The following is a 24929-nucleotide window of genomic DNA, read 5'->3' as shown; positions in this document are numbered from 1 at the left end:
AAATCAGAAGAGTTCTTTAATATGAATTATGAAAAGAATTAAAGTAAACAGTACATTTAATCAAATAACCAAATATGTGTGAGATAATCTGAATGTACATGAAAAAAAGCTTCTAAAGTTGACCAACTTGGCTTTTTATAGACATTGATTTGTCAACTAAAGCTGTATCACTGAAGTTGGAATCAATCAGAAACGGAGCCTTGAGAACTGCTCGATGGTTTCTCTTCAAGGTCCTGGAAATATTTCTGAAAATAGAAAAAAGGAGCGCAGAACACAAATAATGAGGCAAAGCATGTGCTTTACTGCGCTTACGTTTGTGCACATGTGTTTGTGCTGCGTACCTGCAGGTTGTCGTAGTGCTTCTGGCTGCTGCAGTGTCGGTCCATGGCGGTTTTCTCGTTCAGGTAGAACATAGAGCACAGATTACAGAAGTACCCCGACTTGGGGACCACAAACTGCTGACCTGAAAGGGGAGAAAATGAAGGTGAAACAGGAGGATGGAAAAAGTGTCTGCGTCTGGTGTCGTTGCGACGACGTGCACGCGTCTCACCGAGGGGGTTGTTGGGTTTGAATATCAACAGTTCGTCGGCGTCGACGCTCCGAGACTGAGAACGAGATCGCTTTGCTGCAGGTCCGCCGGTCTCCCTCCTCCGTTTGCTCCCAACTAGAGAAGAGAAGGAATCAGAGATCCAGAAATCATTTCAAAAGATCACAGTGATCTTTTTCTTAAAAACAGTCGATTATTCTTTTAGATCTCTGTACCTTTGTCCGGCCGGCTTGGTCCTTCCTCCAGCGTCTGGTCCTCAGGATGCTCCGGCTGCAGCTCCTGTCCAGCAGAGGCAGCGTCGATGTCGGCTTGGCCGGCTGCTTCTGCCTCCACCTCCACTTTCTGGATCTCCCGCCGGCCGACACTCGACAACGTAGACGGATCTTTGTCGAGTGACGAGGAGGCGTCGAGTGCAGTCGGAGGGAGTACGTCAGCTTGCACCCTTTCTTCTTCTGCGGACACTTTTTTCCCTCTGGTAGATTTCCTCACTGGGGTAAAAGACAATGAATCGGTTGAGCAGACAAGTGAAAGGGAAACCGCTAAATAATACTCTTAAACTAACGAGGAGTTTGGCTCCAAACTGAAGAACCTGCGGCTGGTTTTCAGGCACAGAGTTCCAGGTTGTACCTCCCAAACTGAACAAAGTGAACGAGGCCCCTGATATGCATGAAAAGGTGTAAATATAACTGTGTTAGTGTCTCACCAGGGGTTTGTCTGCTTCTCTTCTTGGCTCGTCCTTTTGTCCTGGTTTTCACCGCTGCCTTTTCCTCCTCTTCATCCTCTCCCACCTCGTCTACCGTCACAAAGTTCATACTTTCTTCTAAAGCTGGACAAAAAACAAAAACAGTATTAACAGTTTTTATGGTATTTTACCATATTGATTCAACGTAGACTTGATTGAGGCTTTTTTCTACACTGATGTGAAAGTGATAACAGATCTCTACAAAGTAGGGGAGTCACGAAGTCGCCCCAGTCGCCACCAACATGCTTTACCAGACAAAGTGATGGAGACACGAAATAATCTAGGTGGTGATAAACGACCGCAGCGGAATTCAAAGTTTAATGTAAAAATATAATTTCAATCGATATTCAATTTAGAATCCAAATAACTCATACCTGCGTCGTCATCGTTTTTGCGTTTGGCAGATCTCGGGGTTTCCTCAGCTTGCTCTTCAACCGGCTTCTCTTCCTCATCGTCGCCAGCTTCATCCAAAGTCACTAAAGTCTAAAAGCAGACACGAGGCATCTTGAACCACCGGGATTTGTTGAGCTTTACAAACTTAACTTCTATGGGTTAAAATATTGACTATTACCTCTGAGTTTAAGAAGTTTACTGACTCCTTCTCCTGGCTAAGTGGGTGGGGCTCCTTCTCCTCCTCGCTCACTTGGTCCAGAGTGCTCGATGCGTCATCTTTCTCAGGCAATTTTGGTTTGTTCTCCACTTCAACGTCAGTATCACTTTGGGATTTTAATGTTTCTGTTTCTGTAGTTCCTGACTCTCCTGGTTCACTTGACTCTAAATCATCAACTATCTGGTACACAGTCTCCTCTTCGACACCCACTTTTTCAGTCTCTTCCACAACCTTGCCATCACATGTTGTTGGGTCTTCTTTTTCAGCCTTGCTCTCCACAGAATCAAGGATTTGAGGCGTTGCCTCCTCTTCGTCCGTCACAATCCTTGATGCGTCTTTGTCGTTCTTCTTTAATGTTGAGCCAAGACTTTTTTTGGTTGTCCTAGCGCCTTTCCTCGGTCTTCCCCTTTTTTTCGGAGCAGGCCGATCATCCTGAACAACCTCGTCCTCAATAGAGTCGAACACCTCATTGGTCGCATCCCCCTTACTTAACTCACCTACCTCACTCTGCTCTGACGGTATGCTCTCTTTGGGAGGAACTCTCTCTTCTAGCTTTGGCGTTCTTTCCCTGTTTCGTTCCTGTGACTCTCTGCCAGGCGTGTCCTCCATTTTTGTTTCCTCATTTGGAGCCTCTTTCTTCGGTGGTCTTCCCCTTTTTCCTCTGGTAGGTCTCGGTGTTGGTTCATCGTTGTACATCGCCTGCTCTGGTTTTTCAGACGCGTCTGTGAGATCCAATGTGATTTTATCCTCTTTCTTTCCTCTTGCACTCTTTCTTCTGCCGGACGTTTCTGCGATGGGCGCATCTTGAACCGGTTCATCTTCAACAGAATCTACTATCTCATAGACCACGTCCTCAGTGACCTCTTTCTCGGTTTCAGAATCTCTTGCAGTCCCACTCCCTACCTTTCTTTTTCCTTTGTTGCCGGTCTCGAACTCTGAAGTCATTGGCTGATCTTCCACAGAATCAATTACCTGATATGAGTCTTCCTCTTTCTCCACGGGCTTAATATCTTCTTTAGAGATGTGGTCAATGGGAATTCCAAGGTTCTGGTTGTTGTCTTCCGCTGAATTAAGATCATCAATTGAATCTAATATCTCGAAGGTTTCCTGTTCTGTAGCATCACTGTCTGGGTCTTTTAAAGTGTCTTTGTTGTCGGGGTCTTGAAGAGGCTGGTCTTCATTTGGACTTCGGCTATCAAGAATATCCACATCTTTGAAGGCATTGCAGGACTCTGCAGAAAGCATATTGCTTTGGACTTCCTGCTCTTTTCTCTTCTTCCCATCTTCCATGTCCGGAGTGTGTGTACTACCTGTATCGGACACCTGGAAAGTCTCTACATTACTTGCCACATGATCCTGAGACAGTTGCTTCACTGTGGAACTGTTATCTTGACCCAGGCGACTGTCCTCTTGACCTGTAGCTGCTTCGCCTTCGACAACACTGTCCGACACTTGTAGAGAACCACCAATTTCCGATTCCTTATACTCCGGTGGGCAGGCTTTGACTTCATCGTCAACACTGTCAGAGATCTGAACGCTTTCCTCATGCAAAGCCTGGCCTCCTTTCGGTCCACTTGGCTGTGCGTGGTCCTTATCATCCATCGGTTCATCCGTTTGATCATCAAGTGAATGTTGTTCCTGTTGAGTTGGAGGAATCTCTGATGACGTTTCCATGTTTGTCTCTGACTTAACAGCTTTTGCAGCAATGCTTTCTGCTGGCACGTTTAGGTCAGACTTTGCCACGGTGCACTCTTTTTCTTCAAGAAGCCGCTCAGAATGACTTTCAATAGAGACCATTGCTGCTGCTCTACCTTTTGTTTCACCTGAAGAGGAGGATGAACAGGTACTTAAACTGGTGGATGCTTTGACTGATTGTGTTTTGCTCCGTTGTGTTTTCTGACCGGGGGCAGAAGGGGTTTCAGTCGACAGTGGAGAAGAAGAGGGGGAGGCCTTACAGGCACTGGCAGAGGCTGAAGGTTTGATCGAGGATTTGGAAGGCTCAAATGAGTGCTTGGACCTTTTTGGTGACGCAGAACCCGAAGAGCTGAAGTCTTTATTGTACTTGGATGAGTGGGACGAGGAAGAGGTCTTGGATGAGTGGGATGAGGAAGAGGTCTTGGATGAGGAAGAGGTCTTGGATGAGCGGGATGAGGAAGAAGGCTTGGATGAGTGGGATGAGGAAGAGGTCTTGTATTCTTTCGAAGACCTTGTTGAGGTCTGTTTGCCAGCAGGCGCTCTTGAGCTTTGCCTCTCTCTTCTTGATCTGGAGGACTGCTTGGATGAGGAGGTGCTGTGAGGCTCGGGGCTCGTGTCATCCCCGTCATCGCCGACTTCGTCAACAGTGACAAAGTCTTCCATGTTGAAGTTTAGCTCATCAAACCGACAGGTATCCGACGAAGCAATGTCATCTGTGGAATCCTCCTGACCCTGATTAGAGAATAAAGAAGTTCAATCATTGAATCAAGATAAACTAAGTGCAAATAAATACATTGACCCAATAATTCACTAATCATCATCTAAAGACTTTTTGGGAATAGAAAAAGGCCGGTAACCTTTCTTTGTGGTGAGTCTTCAGCCGTTGACGGTCGAGAGCTTGTGTTGCTTTTGCTGGAGTTCTAAAGGGAGATTTCCCAGATTATTGTCATGTGAAATAAATTGGAAGATATTCATTATGCATGGCGGAGTAAATTTTTAAATCTCTGGTATCAAAGTAACAAGTTTTAAGAGACCCGAGGTAACATTATGTTTTCATGTTTGGTCCAATTTTGTGTCACTGTCTCTTAGAACAAAACACACATTCATAAATCAACTTCATTAATCTATTGCCATGTTTAAGTGTTGAATAAGATGGAAAAGCCAGGCCTCACCTCCTTCTCCTCACTCTTGGAGCTGCTCTCTCGGGTGAGCCTGTGGTTGCGAACTGCTATCGCGATTGCCTGGAACATGTCGGCGTTAATCTGAGGAAGTTCAGGAATGGGTTCAGGATTGACTTCAGGAATGGGCTCAGGGGTTTCTTCAGCTGTGTCTGGTGGGTCAGGACTTGAAGCATCTGCGACTGTGTTTCCACTGCTTGCTGCAGAGGGCGAGGTCACATCAGCAGTAACCGTCAAGGTTATCGGTGACTCCTCTTCCTCCTTTTCTTCCACTTTCACTGCATCTTCATTTGCCTCAGGACCAAGAGTGGAGTCCTCAGCCATCTCTGTTGCTGGTTCCTGATCGTCCTTCTCCACCGATAGGTCACTTGCAGCAGCAGCACTCGGTTCTGCTGTGATGGGCTCACAAACGACGGATCCACCAGAGTCACTGGTTTGCTCAACAGGTTCTGGCTCAATACCCGGTAGCTCAGACAAGGAGGAAGGGGTTTCGGCTTCGATGGGGTTCGCTTCAAAGTTTGGGATTTCACGAGTGTCTTGGAGACGTTGTTTAAGGCTCTCCATCCTAAAAGGAAGAAAAGGAGTTATCACATTGTCGCTTAAAGAAGAACTTTGTCAAAAAAATTATAACATAAACAAAGAGATGTACTCACAAGTCAACATTTGTCACTTTACTCCTGGAGAGAGAAAAAGAAGGAGTTGGTCAGTTTAGTTGAGATGAATTAAGAGTACAGTCACACAAAGATAGGCAACCTTACGACTGTGTGAGGAGACAAAGATGCGAGTTATAAAAAAATTACATTTCATAACCTTAATAAAGAAATGTTTACCAAGCTATGGGGTTTTCAAAGCAATTTGGTAGTATAGTTTTGCATTTCTCCACCACCTTGGTGACAGCGCTGGAGTCCTCCATCTCAATGCATATCTGAGGTAGAACGACAGTCATGGACGACCGGAAAAAAGACGAGAGAGGAGGGAGAGAGGAAGAAATTTATCAGGTGAAAGCAACAGAAAGAAAACAGAGCCAGACATAAGTGTATGTGAAGTATTAGCAGTATTAGCTTCCAAGCTACAGTAGCTGGCAGCTGCTCTGAAACTGAATTCAATACTTTTGAAGACTTTCTCAGGCCTGCAGATAGCTTGACATGAGGATTCTCTCAACACTGTAATGTGAAAAGAGCATCATGTTTGTGTTCTCGTACCCGGTTGGCGAGCGGCAGGAAGCTGACATAGGGCGCAATGGACGCCACCACGTTAATGACCACCGCGATGACGTCCAAAGATGTCTCCGAGGTCTCCACGCACAGCAGCCGCTCCTCCAGACCCTTTGACTCGGGAACTCCCTGAAGAGCAAGAAACAGTTGGAGTTCAGGACCAGAGATCCACAGACGAAGAGCTGCTTCCTCTTCAGGAAAGGTTTACATCAGTGATTATGGACTTACAGCGTTGCTCCACTTCATCAGAGTCGAGTACATCATCTCCTGCAAGAAGAGTAATTGGAAAAGTGATTGGAAGAACCAGCTGTCAAACTCTTACAGAAGCTAGTCAGAAGAATATTCATCTTTTCTGACGCGAAAGACCTTCAGTGTTGTTCTTTGCTCTTTGCTCAATGAAGAAATACTCTCAAGTTCCAATAAAGCTGATGCTATTGCTGGATCTATGCTAACCTCTATAGAAGACATCCACGCACCTGCCAGCAGGTCCTTTGAGGACGCTGATTGATTTGGCTCAAGGCCGGACATAAAAGCATTATTTTAGGTCTGCGAGGATACATATGCTGCATGTGATCGCAAACTACAGCGCAAGTGAGGTTATTCCTGGTGTCCATACCTCAGTGGAAGCCGGATGTATTTGTTCCAAGACAAAGTGCACAGTGAGAGTGTCTTGGGTCACAGAAACTTCATGTGTGAGGTGATCTCGGACAAAATCGCAGCACGAAGTCCAATCGGTGAAAAACACAAAGGCCTGGAGACGAAGAGAGGAACGATAGGAAAGGGAAAACAATTCAATTCAATCAGTTACATTTCGTTAATACAATTGCTCTAACAAAAATGTTTGTCTCTGTCAAAGTCTGTGGTTTCCACTGCTCACCCTCCTCTGCAGAGGTAAGACCACCACGTTGTAGTACAGGGAGTGAAGGTTCTTCTTGGGGAAATACTGCCAGACCAGCGTGGCCACGTCCTCGTGCTTGTAGTATCCCGCTGGCAAACCGGTCAGCATGATCGTTGGGAACTTGGCGCCACAACTCGCCTTCTGGGAAACACAACGTTCAAACCCATGACGAATGGATTATTATTGATACGATACATACGATAGGAAAGTTTAACAGAAATTGGTCTCACCTCAATGTCCTCCAGATTGTGGACTGTCAGGTGATCTTTGGAGTAAAAAGTGAACAAAAGCAAATACAATTACTTGACTGAAGAGGTTGGGACACATTTGGCAGAATTGGTAAAAGAATTGCTCTCTTACTTGGGATGATGAACCAAGGACTCGTGGTCGGGTACAGGAAGGGGTGACTCTTCAGCGTGACCCAAAATGGTCCAACGGTGTCTGCCGGGATGCCAAATTCCATCGAGGGGGCGGTCGCACCGGTAACAGCATCCTGTAGGGGAGGTATTGCATCCCTGGGAAATGTTGGGGCTGCAAAAGACAAAAAAACGTGTCGAAGGGTCACAGAGTTCTGTCTCCCAGACGTATACCTTTGTCTGTGCAAAGTTGCATGACTTCATCATTTATCCTGTTAGCCGTTGGTGTGAAGTTGTTATAATCAGCTTAAGAATTCTTGACTCGTCTCAGCGGCCTCAAGTTTCTCGAGTCAAAGTGGACGATTGCGCCAAAATTTGGAGAAACTCCCAAAACAGACACTTACGTTGTAACAGCGTGGGGATAGCGACTGGTATCTTCATCCTGTAGATTTTGTGAGCAGGGGCGTGTTTCAGCAAACTGTACCAAACCCCGAGCCGATCCGCGTGGCAAATGTTGTCAAATTCTACAAACACCTGGAACACGTGAACATACGTGACAAGTAAGAATGACAGGAAGTCCTTTTTGAAGCCACTTAACAGAGAAACACTTGGATGTGTTTGTTTATACCTTGTTGAGGAGAGGAAAGAAGTTCTTGACAGATTGGATTTTCTTTAAAGATTGTCTGAGTTCATAGGTCTCACTGCAGGAAATGTTCTTGATGTAGACAGTTTTGGATCCATCATCGGTCACTCGCTGCATCCAGAACAGGAAGTGAACATCCAAAAGGTTACAAAGAGCACAGAGAGACAGTTTTTCAAAATAAAAGACAGTATCTTAAATGAGCTTCCTGTATTCCCTTCACTGGTTTACACAACTGTTCACAGTTTCCAGCTGTTATGTTAAATATGTATATTTTGGGAAGACAAATGCGGAGTTAAGATATCGGATTTAAATGTTACACAAAGAAATTTTTAAGCTCAAGTGTAGCTTTGAAAGAAAGACATAGTGTGTGTGTGTGTGTGTGTGTGTGTGTGTGTATAATACTTACATAATGCATCAGCTTCATCAGTGAAAAATAAAATAAGAACTAAACAGAAACAACAAAACATTTTTTAGAATACAGAGATACATTTCCACAAACTATCACTCGTCTAATGTTGTTAACCTGCAGATTCAGAGTGTCTACATTTATTTTGTATACTTATGACCATTAATGGGATGGTGTGTGGGCTATAATTGAGATTTTTGCTCCACCTTTGAGACCCAGAGGTTGCCGCTTGGTTTTAACCAATTTGCTTGTTTATTTCTCTCGTATTTACTTAACTTATTCTATAAAACAGTCGATATAAACAGAATAGTGTCCGTGCTTACCGGTGGCGAGTTCAGGTTGTTGACGGGAATGTTGAAAGCGATTCTTGTCCCTTTGAAGAGAACGCCGTCGCTTGTGCAGGAGGCCTTTACTGCGTTGACCGCATCCAAAACCTTTGGCAGGAAGACGAAGGCCTGAAGAAACCAGAGAGAAACATGTATTACTGCTTCCATTTACTTGTTCACGGTACTTTTTTAAAACACAATTGAATGTGTTTAAATCTAGTCCAATACGTATGGAAGCCCATTCCCAACACACAACACCAAAAAAATCATAATTATGACGAACCAACAATAAAAATCATAATTATGGAACAAAAAAAGTCAATTTATTTTACACACAGTCATAATAATGACAAACAAAACAAAAATAATCATAATTATTACAACAAAATAAAAATAATGACAAAATAAAAACCATAATGACAAAAAGGTTACTTATAATTAGGACAAACAAAATAAAAATGATATTTATAACCATAAAAAAAAAAATCATAATTTCTTTTGTGGTCATAATAAAAAAAAAAGATGTTATCATAATTATGACTTGTTTTTTTGTGTCGGGAATGGGCTTCCACACAAAAGTATGTAAAGAATCTCAAGCTACATGATCTGTTCACAAATTAACTTCAAAAAATTGAAGAAAAACGGCGACGCAAAACACACAGAAACACAAACGTTTTGGGAAAGGCGTGATTAAATAAACCAAACCAACCATGCGCATCTGAGGGAGAACGTAGATGTTGTCTTCTGCATATTTAAACCCAAACGGCGTGAGCAGCTGCACGAGGTCGTCCTCCGTGTAGCAGCCGTCGCGATTGTCCGGCAGGTTGGTGACGTACAACTGCTTGTGGCTACGCATTAAAAACTGGGAAAAAGGAAGAAGTAATGAATAAGATTCATCGATCCTGATATATTTATGCACAAGATTGTACAATAAAAAAATTCAATAGCCACAAAAAAACAACCTCTACACTTGTATATTTAAGAAAACTACAAACTACATCACTTCATACAAGTGATTTGAGGAAACTGACCTTACGCTTGAAGCAGGTTTTCATATTGAAGCACGCTGTGAAGGAGGGACGACCAAAAATATGAAGCAAAATCGAGAAAGACAGTGAAATTAGACGATCAGACGTTTCCTCAGATTGCTTACACATGGTGGCAGGTAACGGGCGCATGTGGATCGTCTCCCCGAAGGTCAGATCCTCAAAATCGTTGGCGGCGGATGCGGCAGCTTCTTGAACATTGGTGGACTGGGAACCCGCTGATGCGTTTGATTGCGTCAGGTTACTTCTCAGAGGTCCCGACCCGAGCAAATTTCCCATTTCCTCCATTTCATTTATCGGCTCGGCTGAGACGATTTCCCCTTTGGAAAGAGGTTGGTCCAAAGGTTTCCCGGTTGAAGGTCTTTCGGCGTCAGAATGCGATGGTAGAGGCTTTACAGACGCTGCCATTGGAGACGTTGAAGGTGGAGGGGGAAGAGGAGAAGCAGGTGTTGGGTGAAGGACCTTTTTCGTGGTAGTGGACGTGGTTGGAGGTGTGGAGGCGCTGGACACGGCAGGATGTCTGTGAACACAAGAAGAGTTGCATGAATCATGGAGGAAAAAATGTAGAAATTCAAGGTTCAAGGCAGAAAGTCGATGTCACGGCTTCAAAGGGTCTTCAGTATAAAATAGTGCTGTACTTCACGGGTTGAACTGATGCTGAGAGCCACATTTCTTCCCACCGAGGACACACACTCTGGCAGCAACTGAATATTTATAGTAATGTATTAAAAAAGAGGTCTGTGTGAAAACAAAACTTACTTCTCGGAAGGCTTCTCTTGCGCCGTAGAAACGGTCTCCTGGAAACAAAAACAATTATTTTTGTTCAATCAGTCGGCGTACGTTCAATGTTCGTGGATTTGGACAAACGGCAGTTAAAGCAAGAAATAAGTACCTTTCTTTTGCCTTTGTCTTCCTCATCACGAGGCTCATCAGATGCCTGTCGAAACAAAATCACAGATTAATTGACGAATTCAGTAAGAAAGCTTTCACCTATTGGAAATTGCGTTAACCTGAGTTTGTTCAGGGTTGACTTCAGGAATGGGTTCAGGGGTTTCTTCAGCTGTGTCTGGTGGGTCAGGACTTGAAGCATCTGCGACTGTGTTTCCACTGCTGGCTGCAGAGGGCGAGGTCACATCAGCAGTAACCGTCAAGGTTATCGGTGACTCCTCTTCCTCTGCATCTTCATTTGCCTCAGGACCAAGAGTGGAGTCCTCAGCCATCTCTGTTGCTGGTTCCTGATCGTCCTTCTCTACCGATAGGTCACTTGCAGCAGCAGCACTCGGTTCTGCTGTGATGGGCTCACAAACGACGGATCCACCAGAGTCACTGGTTTGCTCAACAGGTTCTGGCTCAAAACGCGGTAGTTCAGACAAGAAGGGAAGCGTTTTGGCTTTGATGGGGTTCGCTTCAAAGTTCTTGATATCACTAGAGTCTCGGAGACGTATTTTAAGGTCCCTTAGCCTGAAGGAAGAAAAGGAGTTGTTATCACATTGTCGCTTAAATAAAGACTTTGTCGAATAAATTATAACATGATAACAAACAAAGAGATGTACTCACGACTCAACATTTGTCACTTTACTCCTGGAGAGAGAAAAAGAAGAAGTTGGTCAGTTTAGTTGAGAGGAAGAGTACAGTCACATAGAGACAGGCAACTTTAAGACTATAACTCAACCCAATGTCATAACCCCAATTATAAAAATGAAAAAACGCTTACCAAGCTTCAGGGTTTTCAAAGCAGTCTGGTAAAAAAGTTTTGCATTTCTCCACCACCTCTGCTACAATGGTGCAGTTCTTCATCTCAATGCATATCTGAGGTAGAACGACAGTCATGGACGACCAGAGAGAAGACGAGAGAGGAGGAAGAGAGGAAGAAATTTATCAGGCGAAAGCAACAGAAAGAAAACAGAACCAGACATGAATGTGACGTCACAGTATATTCAAGTAAAGCGATTGTTCTTGAAAAAGGTCAAACGCATACTAATTTGTTTAAAGATTAAAGAAGGAAAACTGAATTCAATACTTTTGAAGACTTTCTCAGGCCTGCAGATAGCTTGACGTGAGGTTTCTCTCAACACTGTAATGTGAAAAGAGCATCATGTTTGTGTTCTCGTACCCGGTTGGCGAGCGGCAGGAAGCTGATGAAGGGCGCAATGGACGCCACCACGTCCATGACCAACCCGATGACGCCTAAAGACGTCTCGGAGGTCTCCACGCACAGCATCCGCTCCCTCAGACCCTTTGGCCTGGGAACTCCCTGTAGAGCAAGAAACAGTTGGAGTTCAGGACCAGAGATCCACAGACGAAGAGCTGCTTCCTCTTCAGGAAAGGTTTACATCAGTGATTATGGACTTACAGCGTTGCTCCACTTCATCAGAGTCGAGTACATCATCTCCTGCAAGAAGAGTAATTGGAAAAGTGATTGGAAGAACCAGCTGTCAAACTCTTACAGAAGCTAGTCAGAAGAATATTCATCTTTTCTGATGCGAAAGACCTTCAGTGTTGTTCTTTGCTCTTCGCTCAATGAAGAAATACTCTCAAGTTCCAATAAAGCTGATGCTATTGCTGGATCTATGCTAACCTCTGTAGAAGACATCCACGCACCTGCCAGCAGCTCCTTTGAGGACGCTGATTGATTTGATTGATTTGGCTCAAGGCCGGATACAAAAAGCATTATTTTAAGTCTGCGAGGATACATATGCTGCATGTGATCGCAAACTACAGCGCAAGTGAGGTTATTCCTGGTGTCCATACCTCAGTGGAAGCCGGATGTATTTGTTCCAAGACAAAGTGCGCAATGAGAGGGGCTTGGTTCACAGAAACTTGATTTGTAACGTGATCTTGGACAAATTTCCAGCACGAAGTCCAATCGGGGAAAAACACAAAGGCCTGGAGACGAAGAGAGGAACGATAGGAAAGGGAAAACAATTCAATTCAGTTACATTTATTTCTAACAAAGATATTTGTCTGTGGTTTCCACTGCTCACCCTCCTCTGCAGAGGTAAGACCACCACGTTGTAGTACAGGGAGTGAAGGTCCATTTTGGGGAAATACTGCCAGACCAGCGTGGCCACGTCCTCGTGCTTGTAGCATTCCTCAGGCAAACCGGTCAGCATGATCGTTGGGAACATGGCGCCACGACTCGCCGTCTAGGAAACACAACGTTCAAGGCACAACGCTTGAAAATGAAGGTCGTTGATGAGCCTAAATTATTGATACGATAGGAAAGTTTAACAGAAATTGGTCTCACCTCAATGTCCTCCTGTGTGTGGACTGTCAGGTGATCTTTGGAGTAAAAAGTGAACAAAAGCAAATACAATTACTTGACTGAAGAGGTTGGGACACATTTGGCAGAATTGGTAAAAGTATTTCTCTCTTACTTGGGATGATGAACCAAGGACTCGTGGTCGGGTACAGGAAGGGGTGACTCTTCAGCGTGACCCAAAATGGTCCAACGGTGTCTGCCGGGATGCCAAATTCCATCGAGGGGGCGGTCGCATCGGTAACAGCATCCGTGATGGGAGGTATGGCGTTATTTGGAAATGTTGGCGCTGCAAAACAAAGAAACGTGTCAAAGAATTAAAGGAGTTCTGCCTCCCAGATGTTTACCTTTTATCCTGTTAAGTTGTAACTTCTTCGTCTTCTTGGGTTTTACTGCGGATGGAATTCAACAAAAGGTGCATTACCGCGACCCACTACACAGCGCGTGTTAACGGTCACGCGGGCCCTGTGACGAATCACTCGTCTAGGCGTGTTAGAAGGCCGTTGCATGTCGTTTAACTCAGCTACTCTACCACAGAGGAACAGAGCGCGTTCCTTATAACCAGCTGGCAGACGTACCGGAGGCCTGAAGCAGAGCAACAGAGGAACACCGGAGCTGTGCCATGACAAAATGACTTAAAGATATGTGGTGTACTAGTAAAAAACCATTACGTTATGAAATAGCTGTAACTTTGAATTATTTAAAAAAAATTAAAAAAAAAAACAACATTTTTTTCTTCAAAATTCTCCCCAAAAAATAAATAATTCCCCTCATTAAAAAAAAAAAAAAAAAAAAATTAAAATTTTTTTTCAATTTCTTTTTCAAAATCTTATTTTTTTCTCTCCAAAATCTTTTCAAATTTTTCCTCAAAATCTTTTCAATTTTTTTTCAAAAATTCTTTTCAAATTTTTTTCAAAATCTTTTAACGTTTAAAAATACAAGAGTAGCAGCGTTAGATGTTGTCATAGTCAGCATGTGAATTCTTGACTCGTCTCAGTGACCTCAACCGCTCAAAACCCCAGAATCGTATCCGTCAAAGTGGACGATTGCACCAAATATAGAGAAAGTCCCAAAAAACAGACACTTACGTTGTAATTCATTGGGGTCAACGGTTGGTATCTTCATCCTGTAGATTTTGTGAGCAGGGGCGTGTCTCAACAAACTGTACCAAACCCCGAGCCGATCCGCGTGGCAAACAAAGTCAAATTCTACAAACACCTGGAACACGTGAACATACGTGACAAGTGAGAATGACAGGAAGTCCTTTTTAAAGCCACTTAACAGAGAAATACTCGGATGTGTTTGTTTATACCTTGTTGAGGAGAGGAAGGAAGTTATTGACGGATTGGATTTTCCTCAAAGTTTGTCTGAGTTTCCAGGTCTCACTCCAGGAAATGTTCTTGATGTAGACAGTTTTGGATCCGTTATCCATCACTCGCTGCATCAAGAACAGGAAGTGAACATCCAAGACCAAAGGTTAAAAAGAGCATGGGTGTGTGTGTGTGTGTGTGTGTGTGTGATACTTACATACTGCAGCAGATGCATCAGTGATTTATAAAAAGAGAACTAAAACAGAAACAACAGAGCATTTTTTACAATAGAAAGATACATTTCCACAACCTATCACACTCATCTACTGTTGTTAACCTGCAGACTCAGAGTGTCTACATTTATTTTGTATACTTATGACTAAATGGGATGGTGTGTGGGCTAATGTTTAGATTTTTGCTCCACCTTTGAGACCCGGAGGTTGCCGCTTGGTTTTAACCCATTTGCTTGTTTATTTGCTCTCGTATTCATTCAACTTATTCTATAAAACCGTCAATATAAACAGAATAGTGTCCGTGCTTACCGGGGAATGAAAGGTGATGGCTAGAATATTGAAAATGAGTCTTGACCCTTTGAAAAGAACGCCCTCGTCTGTGCAGGAGGCCTTTACTGCGTTGACCGCGTTCTCAACCTCCGGCATGAAGGCGAAGGCCTGAGGAAAACCAGAGACAAACATGTATTACTACTTCTATTTATTTCATCTTTTTTGTTCACGGTACCTTTTTCCACATGTTTTTTGTGTTTAAAATTAGTCGAATATCTCAAGATACATGATCTGTTCACATATGAACTTAAAAAATGGAAAGGTTGCACAAAAAACTAACTTTTTTCTGAATGATGTGATTAAATAAACCAAACAAACCATGCACTTCTGAGGAAGAATGTAGATGTTGTCTTCTGCATATTTAAACCCGAATGGCGTGAGCAGCTGGACGAGGTCGTCCTCCGTGTAGCAGCTTTCGTTATAATTCGGCAGGTTGGTGATGTACAACTGCTTCTGGCGAAGTTTTAAAAACTGGAAAAAGGAAGAAAAATAAAGAAGGGAAGAGTAAATCATTTTTAAAAAGGCAGTAATGGTTTATGTTTGTTCATAAATGAAGATTCATCCTTGCGTGAGGAAACTTACCTTCGGCTTGAGGCAGGTTTTCAGCTTGACGTACGCTGCGAAGGAGAGACAACTGAAGATATTAAAGAAAATAGAGAAGGACGACTGCGATTACACAATCGGACATTTTCTCAGATTGCTTACGTATGACGGATAGAAACCGGCGCTGTTGAACCGTCTCGCCAAAGGTCAGACAACCAACATCCTTCGTGGCCGACACGGCGACTGGTTTCTTTATCGCAGTAACAGGATCTACAGAAACATAATTGTCGAGGTTCAATGGATGAGCTCAAGAAAACTCTGTTCAAACATGATAAATTACAAATGCTAAAAGCTTAAGCTGAAAACTAGGGCTGGGCAAAGTAGAAAAATGGACACATCTGGTCATCTGGCCACACTTCAACATGCTTAAACATCCATTCAAAATGTGTCCAACGTACCTTTTTTCCTCGGTTTCGTCTCCGCAGCAGCTTTGGTTGAGCTTCCCGCCGCCTGCTCAGTCACCTGTGAAGCCGCCGCCACTTCAGTGTTTGGCGGTTGACTCTCGGTGGATTTGTCTGCTGAACTTTCTGCTGCAGCCTCCGTGGTTGTCGGTTTCTCTCCGTCCTCGACACAACTTCCAACTTCAATGGGCTCTTCCACTTCCACTCCCATCTCACCGACCTCCATTGGGTCGGCGTCCTTTGCTTCATCAGGTAGTTCTTCAACAAGCACAGCTTCTTGAACCTCGGTTTCAGGTCCTGGCGATGGATTGATCTGTACCAGGTTATTTCTCGCAGGTCCCTTCCCAGGTGACTTTCCGCTTTTCCACAATACATTTATCACCTTGGCTGGGACGATTTCCCCCTCTTCAGAGGCAGGAGGAGGGTGAAGGACAGCTGTCGTGGTAGTGGACGTGGTTGGAGGTGTGGAGGCGCTGCACACGGCAGGATGTCTGTGAACAAAAGAAGAGTTTCATGAATCTTGTAGGAGAAAAAGTAGAAACTCAAGGTTTAAGGCAGAAAGTCAATGTCACGGCTTCAAAGGGTCTTACTGCTGTAATACTGCTGTACTTCACGAGTTGAGATCCTGAAGTGACTTTTACTTAAAATTTCCCTAAAAGTCACATTTTTCCCCACTGAGGACACACATTCTGGCAGCAAGTGGACATTTATAGTAATATATTGATAAAAACAGGATCCTGATTGTTAAAAAGAGGTCTGTGTGAAAACATATCTTACTCCTGGGAAGGCTTCTTCTGCTCTGTAGAAACAGTTTCCTGGAAACAAAAACAATTAGACACGTTATCTTAGATCAGTCCGTCCGCATTTTAAAATAAAAACACAGAAGTCGGAGAAACGGCAGTTAAAACAGGAAAGTACCTTTCTTTTGCCTCCGTCTTCCTCCTCAGGAGGCTCATCAGGTGCCTGTCAAAAGAAAATCACAGATTAATTGACACATTCAGTCGGAAAGCTTTCACCTGTTGGAAATAGCTAAAGTTTATTGGTAATGTTTGCGTGTCCTCTCGTGGACAGAACTTAAAACAAGTGGCATCGACAATGCATAAGCCTGTGGACACGTAAATAATAAAAAGACAAAGTTTCAGCATTAATAACCGAAGCAATTCTAAAGCAATGAGTGTAAAATGTGAATATAGAGTCCTGCTGATCACACTATATCACACATATCATTATCTACATTTTCCCAGACACAGAAAGACAAAAGAAAGTGGAATACCTTGTCTTTGGCCACATGGATTATGTGTCTTTTCACATTGAGGGTCTTCAAGTCCTTTAATTTCTTCGCGTCTTCCTCTCTCTCATATATCACGAGTGCCTACATGTGAACACACACACAAACACACACATCCATGAGTTTGATTGTCAAGAACAAATTTAGCCAACAGCACTGTATTTTGAATGGCATGAAAGGGGCAAATACAAGCCTCTCTCTTCACGTACCTTGTGTGTGGACCGGTACATTACAAGCGTATTGATTTTTCCAAAGACCTCCACAGTAGCCAACAAATCATTGTGAGCGATGTTTTGATGAACATGGTCCAGATTCACCTCGTTAAGCTTCGAGAGAGAAAACCACAAACTTTAGACTCAATAGGTTATTTTTTTTTTGTCCGTTCTATTTAGATCAGGGACTATCGACACAAATACATGTAGAAGCTCATTTCCATCCCCAGCCCCTGGGCAGGTGAAAGGACAACGCAACACTGAGCATTGCCATCATGTCAAATCTCAGACAAGGACACACACGCTAACCTTAGTCGTTGCATGAGAACCTGCCTCGCTCTCTGCTTTTAAAGGCCTTTTGGTCGACTCCTTCTGCGCTGTCGAGGACGAGGAAGAAGACGAGGAGGGCTTTTCTCCAGAGGAGGAGGAAGATGATGAGGACTTCATCTTGGCGAGCTCGGCCATTAAGGCAGGAGCCAGAGTTTTAACCACGGTCTCCAGGTCAGACTCATTGGACAGAGACTGGACAGCTAGAGGGACGAAGACGAAAAGAGCAGCGTTTGGTGGTTAAAAAGTCTCATTCAGAGTCTCAAAGAAAGACGAAAAAAGTGTCAGACGAAAAGAGCAGCTTAAGTCTTTAAGCATGGTGTTAAATCGTTAACATTTTCGCAGTTTCTCAAACCTGATGTTTCCAGAAGTTTCTTAACCAAGCTGTCTGTACGGCTCTCCTTTCGTTTGGGGGATCGTCTCTCTTTGCTCCTCCTCGATGTCGACCGTCTCTCTTTGCTCCTCCTCGATGTCGACCGTCGATCGTCGCTCCTCCTCGATGTCGACCGTCGATCGTCGCTCCTCCTCGATGTCGACCGTCGATCGTCGCTCCTCCTTGGCGAGGATCGTCTCTCAGGGCTCCTTGAACGAGACCGGGACCTGGTAGGAGTACAGATCAAAGTTAATGACAATCCTAAAAATATATTTCCCAAGGGGTGACAAATCCAAAAGAAAATAAAATGCTGATGCAGGCATTTTGTAGCTTCTTGCGTCACGTTTGGTACTTCTTGCTCACTTCTTGCTCGTTTTAGAACGTATGCATCACAGACCTGCGAGTGTATCTGGAGCTGGCCGGAGATCGCGATCGACGACTTTTTCTCTCTGAACGAGAGTACCGACGGGGACTTGGCGAGCTGGAGTAGGAGCGAGAACGCGAGCGAGAGCGGCTTCCATGTCTGGCTTTCTGACGATGCTGTGAAGAGGCCTTGGCATCTTTACCGGGAGCGCTGGAGAGAGCAATGGATGTGAAAAGCATTAGAAATGATAGGAAAGCTAAGCTGTTGCAACTGATAGCGGCACATTTTAGCCCTGAATTGGTCAAATCGGGCAAAATGAAGAGGAGGGTGTGCGGGTTCGTAACTTTGTGGCTATACAAAGATCTTTATCAGGAAAGGTTCAAAAGAAAAAAGAACTGACCGTTTTCGGAGGAATTTGCAGTTCTCAATGTGAAGACTGGAGTTTTGGTGGGAGATCCAATCCTAGTAGTCGGAACAACAAGTACAGCGTTAAAAAGACTTCCTTATCATCAAACTGCTATGAGCATGAACTCATCTTTGTGATCGTCTGACAGATTATTCAACTTCACAGCAGCCAGAAAGAAACGGTTGAGTCCAAGTGTCTAATTCTTCTGCTCGTGTTCAGATTGTGGTGAATGTGTTGATAATAAGAGAGTCTTAAAAAAAATAATTTTTAATCTGGTTTCTTTCAATCTTTAGTCAACAGCAGTCATCTCAGCGACAAGAACAACCTTGAGCTGGAACACTCCAGCAGTAAATAAAGTGTTTCAATAAAGTATTGCGAAATACACATAAAAACAAGTAGAGTTCAAGGGCAACAAGTAATTATCATGAAATATAACAAATATAGGAGTGCCAGTAACAAGCAACCACAATTAAAGAGTTCTTTGGGTTCTTGGTTCTTCAGTCTTGTGTCAAAACATTTCCTGGAGTACGTTGATGATCATCTCAGCAACGGTTGTTATCAGGATCAGGGCAAACACACACAGGGGAGACCATATGAATCAATATTACAAATGTGTATATCTACTGTTGGCTATTTAATCAATGCAAGTAACAAAATGCATCACCAATAGTTCCAATAGTGAGAAAAACAAATCCTAGGGATGCACCGATCTAACTTTTTCAGTCAAAAAGCCAATATCTGGGCTTTGGATATTGGTGGATACGGAGTACCAATGTTATAGAGATGGTTGTCAGACCCAACCTAAAAGTTGATTGGTTTAATTTAGTTTTTCAAAGAAATGCGTAGATATAAATGTACTGAAATTTCTTTCATAAAAATAATGGTTTCCAATATCAGATTGTCAACAACACCCAATCTAGCTAATTGAGTCAGTATCAAGTCAATATCCAATATCAGTATAGGCATCAGTGCATCCGAATATACAACAACTAACTTCTGTTTCATAGTATTTAAAAAAGTTAAAACATTTACAATTTTAAATAATAAAAGGGGGAGAGAGAGAGAGAACAGACTTCCACTCACCTTCATTTGAAGACATTCTCTGTTACACAGACAACAGGTATGTGGAAAGCTTCTTGGTGAGGCCTCTGCATCATCATGCATCATGGTCTCTGTTGGCAGGCCCTTGACGGCTGCAGCCTTTGCCGGAGGCTGCTTGTTGGAAGCTGGCATTGGATGAATGAGGTCCATCCGATCTGGGATTGGCTGAGGCACAGCTGAAGGACTAATGATGGGAGGAGGTCCACCAGGAATAAACACTGGACGTTGTTTGGCATCAGTGATGTTGGGCATGTGAAGAGGAGCGGTAACCGATTTTGCAGGAGGAAAAAATGGAGACCACATGGCTTGTGGTACTGGCTGCTTCTGCTGCTGCTGCTGCTGCTGCTGCAGCATCAGCTGCTGCTGCGTCTGCTGCAGCATCTGCTGCTGCTGCGTCTGCTGCAGCATCTGCTGCTGCTGCGTCTGCTGCAGCATCTGCTGCTGCTGCATCTGCTGCTGCTGCATCTGCTGCTGCTGCGTCTGCTGCAGCATCTGCTGCGTCTGCTGCATCTGCTGCTGCTGCATCTGCTGCTGCGTCTGCTGCTGCTGCATCTGCTGCTGCGTCTGCTGCTGCGTCTGCTGCTGCTGCATCTGCTGCTGCGTCTGCTGCTGCGTCTGCTGCTGCTGCATCTGCTGCACCGGCTGGTTCTGCATCTGCTGCTTTTGCATCTGCTGCATCTGCAACTGCTGCTGCGTCTGCTGCATCTGCTGCTGCTGTGTCTGCTGTAATGGCTGGTTCTGCAACTGCATCGGCTGGTTCTGCAACTGCTGCATCTGCATCGGCTGGTGCTGCAACTGCTGCATCTGCATCGGCTGGTTCTGCAACTGCTGCATCTGCATCGGCTGGTTCTGCAACTGTTGCATCGGCTGGTTCTGCAACTGCTGCATCTGCAGGTTCTGCAACTGCTGCATCGGCTGCTTCTGCAACTGCTGCACCGGCTGGTTCTGCATCTGCTGCACCGGCTGCTGCTGCGTCTGTTGCTTTTTCATCTGCTCAGCAACGGTTGACCCTTGTCCGGAGTTTTTACTCAAGTTCTTATTCTGACGGGTGTCATTACTGTCAATGACCACAAGGCCAGTTCTGTTGGGATGCACACCACGGGTCAAATAGGCGGGTTGTTGGGTTTTCGCAGTTGACTGGCAAATTGGCTTTGGTTGTTTCAATGAAACTGGTTTGGAGGCTTCAGGCTTGACAACTCTGATGTCTGTGTCTTTCAGATAGATGATTTCTTGGGTTTGCAATCGTTTAGTCTGATCATTGCTTGGGGCAGCCACATAGCTCAGTGTTGAACTGTGCGGAGAGCCGAAACTGGAAGAAGAACTCGCCTGGTCTCGACAAAAACCCAAGGCACTGCTTTTCACCTCTGTTTTTTGCAGTGGTTGTAGACCGTGTCTGCTACTATTGTAAGTGTCCATTGGCAACATACTTCCACTGCCACCACCGTTATCTCTACCTCCACTGGTCCTTCCAATCTCGTCTGCAGCCCCTCCAGTATATTTGCCTGTATGTCCGTAGTCAATCACATTACTCAGCTGGAGAAAAGCCGATGAAATGTCCTCCTGGCGTACCCCTGCCCCTCCTGATTGAGTCGTTCTGGTTGGTTGGGGTTCGGGGCAGGGTTTTGACTGAGCTGCAGTCGTAGCTCTTTTGGTCTTATCAATGCGAATTTGCCGCAAGATTAATGGCAGGTTAGCAGGGGTGATCTGGTCTTCAGGGTACGAGATGAGGTGTTCCAAGTCTTCTTTTTCCAGTCCAAAATGGAAAAGGATGCTAGAAGCTGATTCAGATGTGTACTTTGGTTGATTCGAATCGGTAAGGGCCGCAAGCTTGTCCGGAACTGGTTTGTTAAAAGTACCTAACCCTGGAGTGGACGGCATACCACGTTCTCTTTCACTGGAGGCAACAAACCTACCATCAGCACCGCTTGCATAGTTAGACGAAGCAGGTGACGAATAAAACGTATTGGGTTCATTGACAGTGGGTCTTTGGTAGTTAGATGACCAGTCCGAGGAGCTATTGCCACTTTCAACTCCCGGGTATCTCTGTCCGAGAGATGCAGAGGTTGAAGACATTGGTTGAGGGTAGGAGACCATCCCTGTGCCTGAGGAGAGACACTCCCTTTGAGTGCTCATAAATCGAGAGTCTATGGTCTGCTGATGCGCTGGTTTGTCAAGACGCCTCAGCTCCTCTCTGGCTCTACTTATATGCATGTCAATAGACCTTTCAATGTTCTCGTCTATTATGGTCCTATTTTGTTCAGGAGGCCTGTAGCTCATCGACTGAGGCAACGGCAACGGAGGTATTCCCCCAGAATTGTAAGAAGTCCCAGAAGAAGATCCAGAAGAACTGAAGCTGGATCCAGGTCCAAGGTGAGAAGGGGCCATCCGAGGGTCCATCCCTGCCTGTCCACTGGGGAGTCCATACTGCCCCTGGGTGGCTCTTTGGTTCCCAGAGGCATAGGGGTTATACGGCGGATGGGACATGGTGTTTACGATCTTCAGAAGGTTCAAGAGATGGATGGCCGCAGCAGTTGGGGTGGGGGGTGTTGTGGGTACGTAGGCAGCAGGCGAGTTGCCAACAGCGAGATCATTGTTTATCTGAGTCACAGCTAGCTGGGCTTTCAGTTGAGCTTGCCAAGTAAGGGCCCTGTTAGAGGCGGGAGAAGACGCACAACTCTCTGATAGCAATGCAAAGCTGAAAAGTAAAAAAAATTAAAATAAACAACAAAGGATGGGGTTGAACTTCAGCATCACGGATGGGTTAAATCCATCATCTGGATGGTCTCGTCTTGAGTCGCCCACTCTGGTGCTGTTGGACACGCATACATTCAGAGTCTTTACTAGCCAGAAAGAACAGAGGACGCAAAGGCAACAAAACATAGATGAAGATAGAAAACAAACAGGACATATCCAGAACAGACACAGACTCATTTATTTTTTTCCCCATGTTTATCTCTGTTGGGAACACTGGGTTGAGACTGGCACCAGCAGACAATGCACATTGCAAAACAGACAAGAACCACAATTTGCATTTCACATCATGCAATCGTTGCCACTCAGATACATCTGGTTGGGGGCCAGTGGCAGGGCAGAGTCTCATGTCTTTTAACTTCTAACTATATGTCATGCCTTTGGAATAACTACAATGGGCCTTTCTCATTTCCTAATAGTGTGCCTAGTCAATTCCTTTCCTCGACTCCTCGCGTCTTAGAAGGAAGATACAGGAGGAGGCGAGGAGAGTAAACATGACGTCAGCCTGCAGTCAGTATGAAAACATAAGCATCAGGTGAACTTCATTTTACGTAAATGCAACGGTTACAGAAAGTAACCTGGTTTGAGATCACCACATCTGTGTCACGCGACTTTTTTGTTTGTTTACGTGTGCCGAAAACACCCCTGCAAAGGACACACCGGTGTTTCCTCGCTCCTAGCTCCTACCGTACACAAGCCGGAGGCTCCAGGAGACACAACATCGGAACATATAACGTTATAAACGTGTACTCGTTATACCTCAGCCCCTCATTATGGCCACAAAAAAAAGCTAAAATGGCTCAGCTGGTCTCACGTGCTGGCCCTGAGCGGAAGACTTCACGAGGACCCCGGAAACAAACACACGTTTAAACACAATGAACACGAGTAGAAACGACGTGTTTTTGTTGTTGCATACCTTTCGTTACTTATTTGAGAGTATTTTACGTCTCTGGTTTGTTCGGACTCACCTTCGGGAAGTCAGTCTGCAGGCAGGAACTCCCGAGTGGAGCGGTTTCTCTATTTGGCGGACACTTCCGGTTCTGGTGTCACGCCTTCAGAGTAAAAGCGCTTTGACTCCGAACGAGAAACGCAGATCGTGTAAATAAGCGTTGCTATAACTTGGAAATACTTTCAATAATCAGTTAAACCTGCTGGCAAACTACGAATGTCACATTGCTGTTGCTGTAAAGTGCTGTAAAGTGATCGAACTGCTGTAAAGTGCTGTAAAGTGATCAAACTGCTGTAAAGTGATCAAACTGCTGTGAAGTGATCAAAATGCTATTTGATGTTCTCTCTCTGGTGTATTGCAGCCTCAGCCCTCATTTTAAATTTTACTTCAGTTGCAGTTATCTCTCTATGGAAGCCCATTTTCGCCCCCCCAAAAAAATAAAAAAATTAGGACCAAAAAAGACAACAAAAAAAATGAATCGTTTACTTTTTTCCCAAATTTTTACATTTCCACCACAAAAAAAATAGGACAAAAAATAAAAAAATATTCAACGGAAAAAAAATTTACGAAAAAAAATAATAATTTTCTTAATACACTGTATGAATATTTGTTCCAGCTGACGCTTTTACCCAAAGCAACTTACATTTTTGCTCTTTACACCGTAGACACAGCAATGAGGAGCAGTTCAGGGTTAAGTGTCTTGCTCAAGGACACATCAACATGGACAAGTGGAGCCGGGGACTCGAACCACCGATCCTCTGATTGAAAAACAGGCATGTTTACTACTGAGCCTCAGTCGCAGCAAGAGGCCTGCTTTGAAAATGTGCTTTGAGGAAAAGTATCTCAATTTAAAGACAACCATCAAGACTCTCGCCCGCTTGCTTACATATATCCCCCTCCCTCTCTCTCCTTCACTCTCTCTCTCTCTCTCCCCCTCTTCTTCCCCTCTCTCTCTCTCTCCTCACCCCCCTCCCTCTCTCTCTCCGGCTGCCGGCTCAGAGGAAAGCGTGTCGTGAAGTGCAGCGTTTCTCCTTCCAGTCTCTTTGCCCTCCTGGGTTGAAAATTCCTCTGGATTTAAGAAGATCGACTGACTTCCTCTTGCATTCGCTCTTTTTTTTTTAAGAGTTCATCTATTGCCATGAAAGCGGATCCATCTTCCTCCTTGAATTACATTTTTGTATAAAACTCATATTTGTAGAAAAAGAGCAAGAGACAAGCAATCTTTTCTTTTTTTGAAAAACTTTTTACCTCATTTTATGGGATTTATCTTTTGGATTTAGGAAGCTTGACATGCTTCCCGAGGAAAGCAATCAGACATGTGTGTGTGTGTGTGTAATTAAAGCCATCGAGTAAAGGTGTGT

The 24929-nt window shown here is 44.4% G+C and overlaps 1 protein-coding gene across 1 annotated transcript; it reads right to left on the bottom strand.

The window, feature by feature from the left end:
* Position 1: 1 nt before the first annotated feature.
* Positions 2-22785, bottom strand: LOC137792556 (uncharacterized). Its single transcript, XM_068588288.1, has 53 exons — positions 20508-22785; positions 19851-20237; positions 18762-18823; positions 18395-18571; positions 17980-18224; positions 17607-17827; positions 17295-17411; positions 17071-17169; positions 16716-16760; positions 16575-16612; positions 15795-16288; positions 15499-15606; positions 15376-15410; positions 15112-15264; positions 14773-14901; positions 14448-14486; positions 14233-14358; positions 14009-14138; positions 13039-13209; positions 12909-12943; positions 12646-12807; positions 12413-12547; positions 12015-12053; positions 11775-11915; positions 11376-11470; positions 11219-11242; positions 10672-11122; positions 10554-10598; positions 10421-10458; positions 9769-10181; positions 9647-9681; positions 9325-9477; positions 8613-8744; positions 8290-8328; positions 7869-7994; positions 7645-7774; positions 7245-7415; positions 7115-7149; positions 6864-7025; positions 6603-6737; positions 6215-6253; positions 5975-6115; positions 5603-5697; positions 5426-5449; positions 4767-5370; positions 4452-4514; positions 1861-4326; positions 1664-1772; positions 1251-1373; positions 763-1035; positions 551-664; positions 342-463; positions 2-245 (listed from the first exon to the last, which is right to left on the bottom strand). Exons 1-53 carry the CDS (start codon positions 22350-22352, stop codon positions 183-185), a joined length of 11553 nt encoding a protein of 3850 aa, XP_068444389.1. The 5' UTR covers positions 22353-22785; the 3' UTR covers positions 2-182.
* Between the last annotated feature and the right edge of the window lie 2144 nt (positions 22786-24929).

The sequence above is a fragment of the Clinocottus analis genome, unplaced genomic scaffold (genome assembly GCF_023055335.1).
Source record: "Clinocottus analis isolate CAN_PGR_092001 unplaced genomic scaffold, fCliAna1.0.p SCAF_21, whole genome shotgun sequence".
Lineage (NCBI taxonomy): Eukaryota > Metazoa > Chordata > Actinopteri > Perciformes > Cottidae > Clinocottus > Clinocottus analis.
The sequence above is the reverse complement of the archived record's forward strand: the minus strand, read 5'-3'. Positions and strand labels throughout refer to the sequence as shown.

What these genes read in the sequence shown, in the direction of transcription:
- LOC137792556 (XM_068588288.1), bottom strand. Translation starts at nt 22,352, where the DNA reads ATGTCCCATCCGCCGTATAACCCCTATGCCTCTGGGAACCAAAGAGCC. An exon ending in CAGAAGAAGCCTTCCCAGGA is followed by an intron (nt 16,289 to 16,574) that starts GTAAGATATGTT and finishes TTTTGTTCACAG; the next exon opens with ACATCCTGCCGTGTGCAGCG. An exon ending in TATCCCCACGCTGTTACAAC is followed by an intron (nt 7,416 to 7,644) that starts GTAAGTGTCTGT and finishes TGTCTTTTGCAG; the next exon opens with CCCCAACATTTCCCAGGGAT.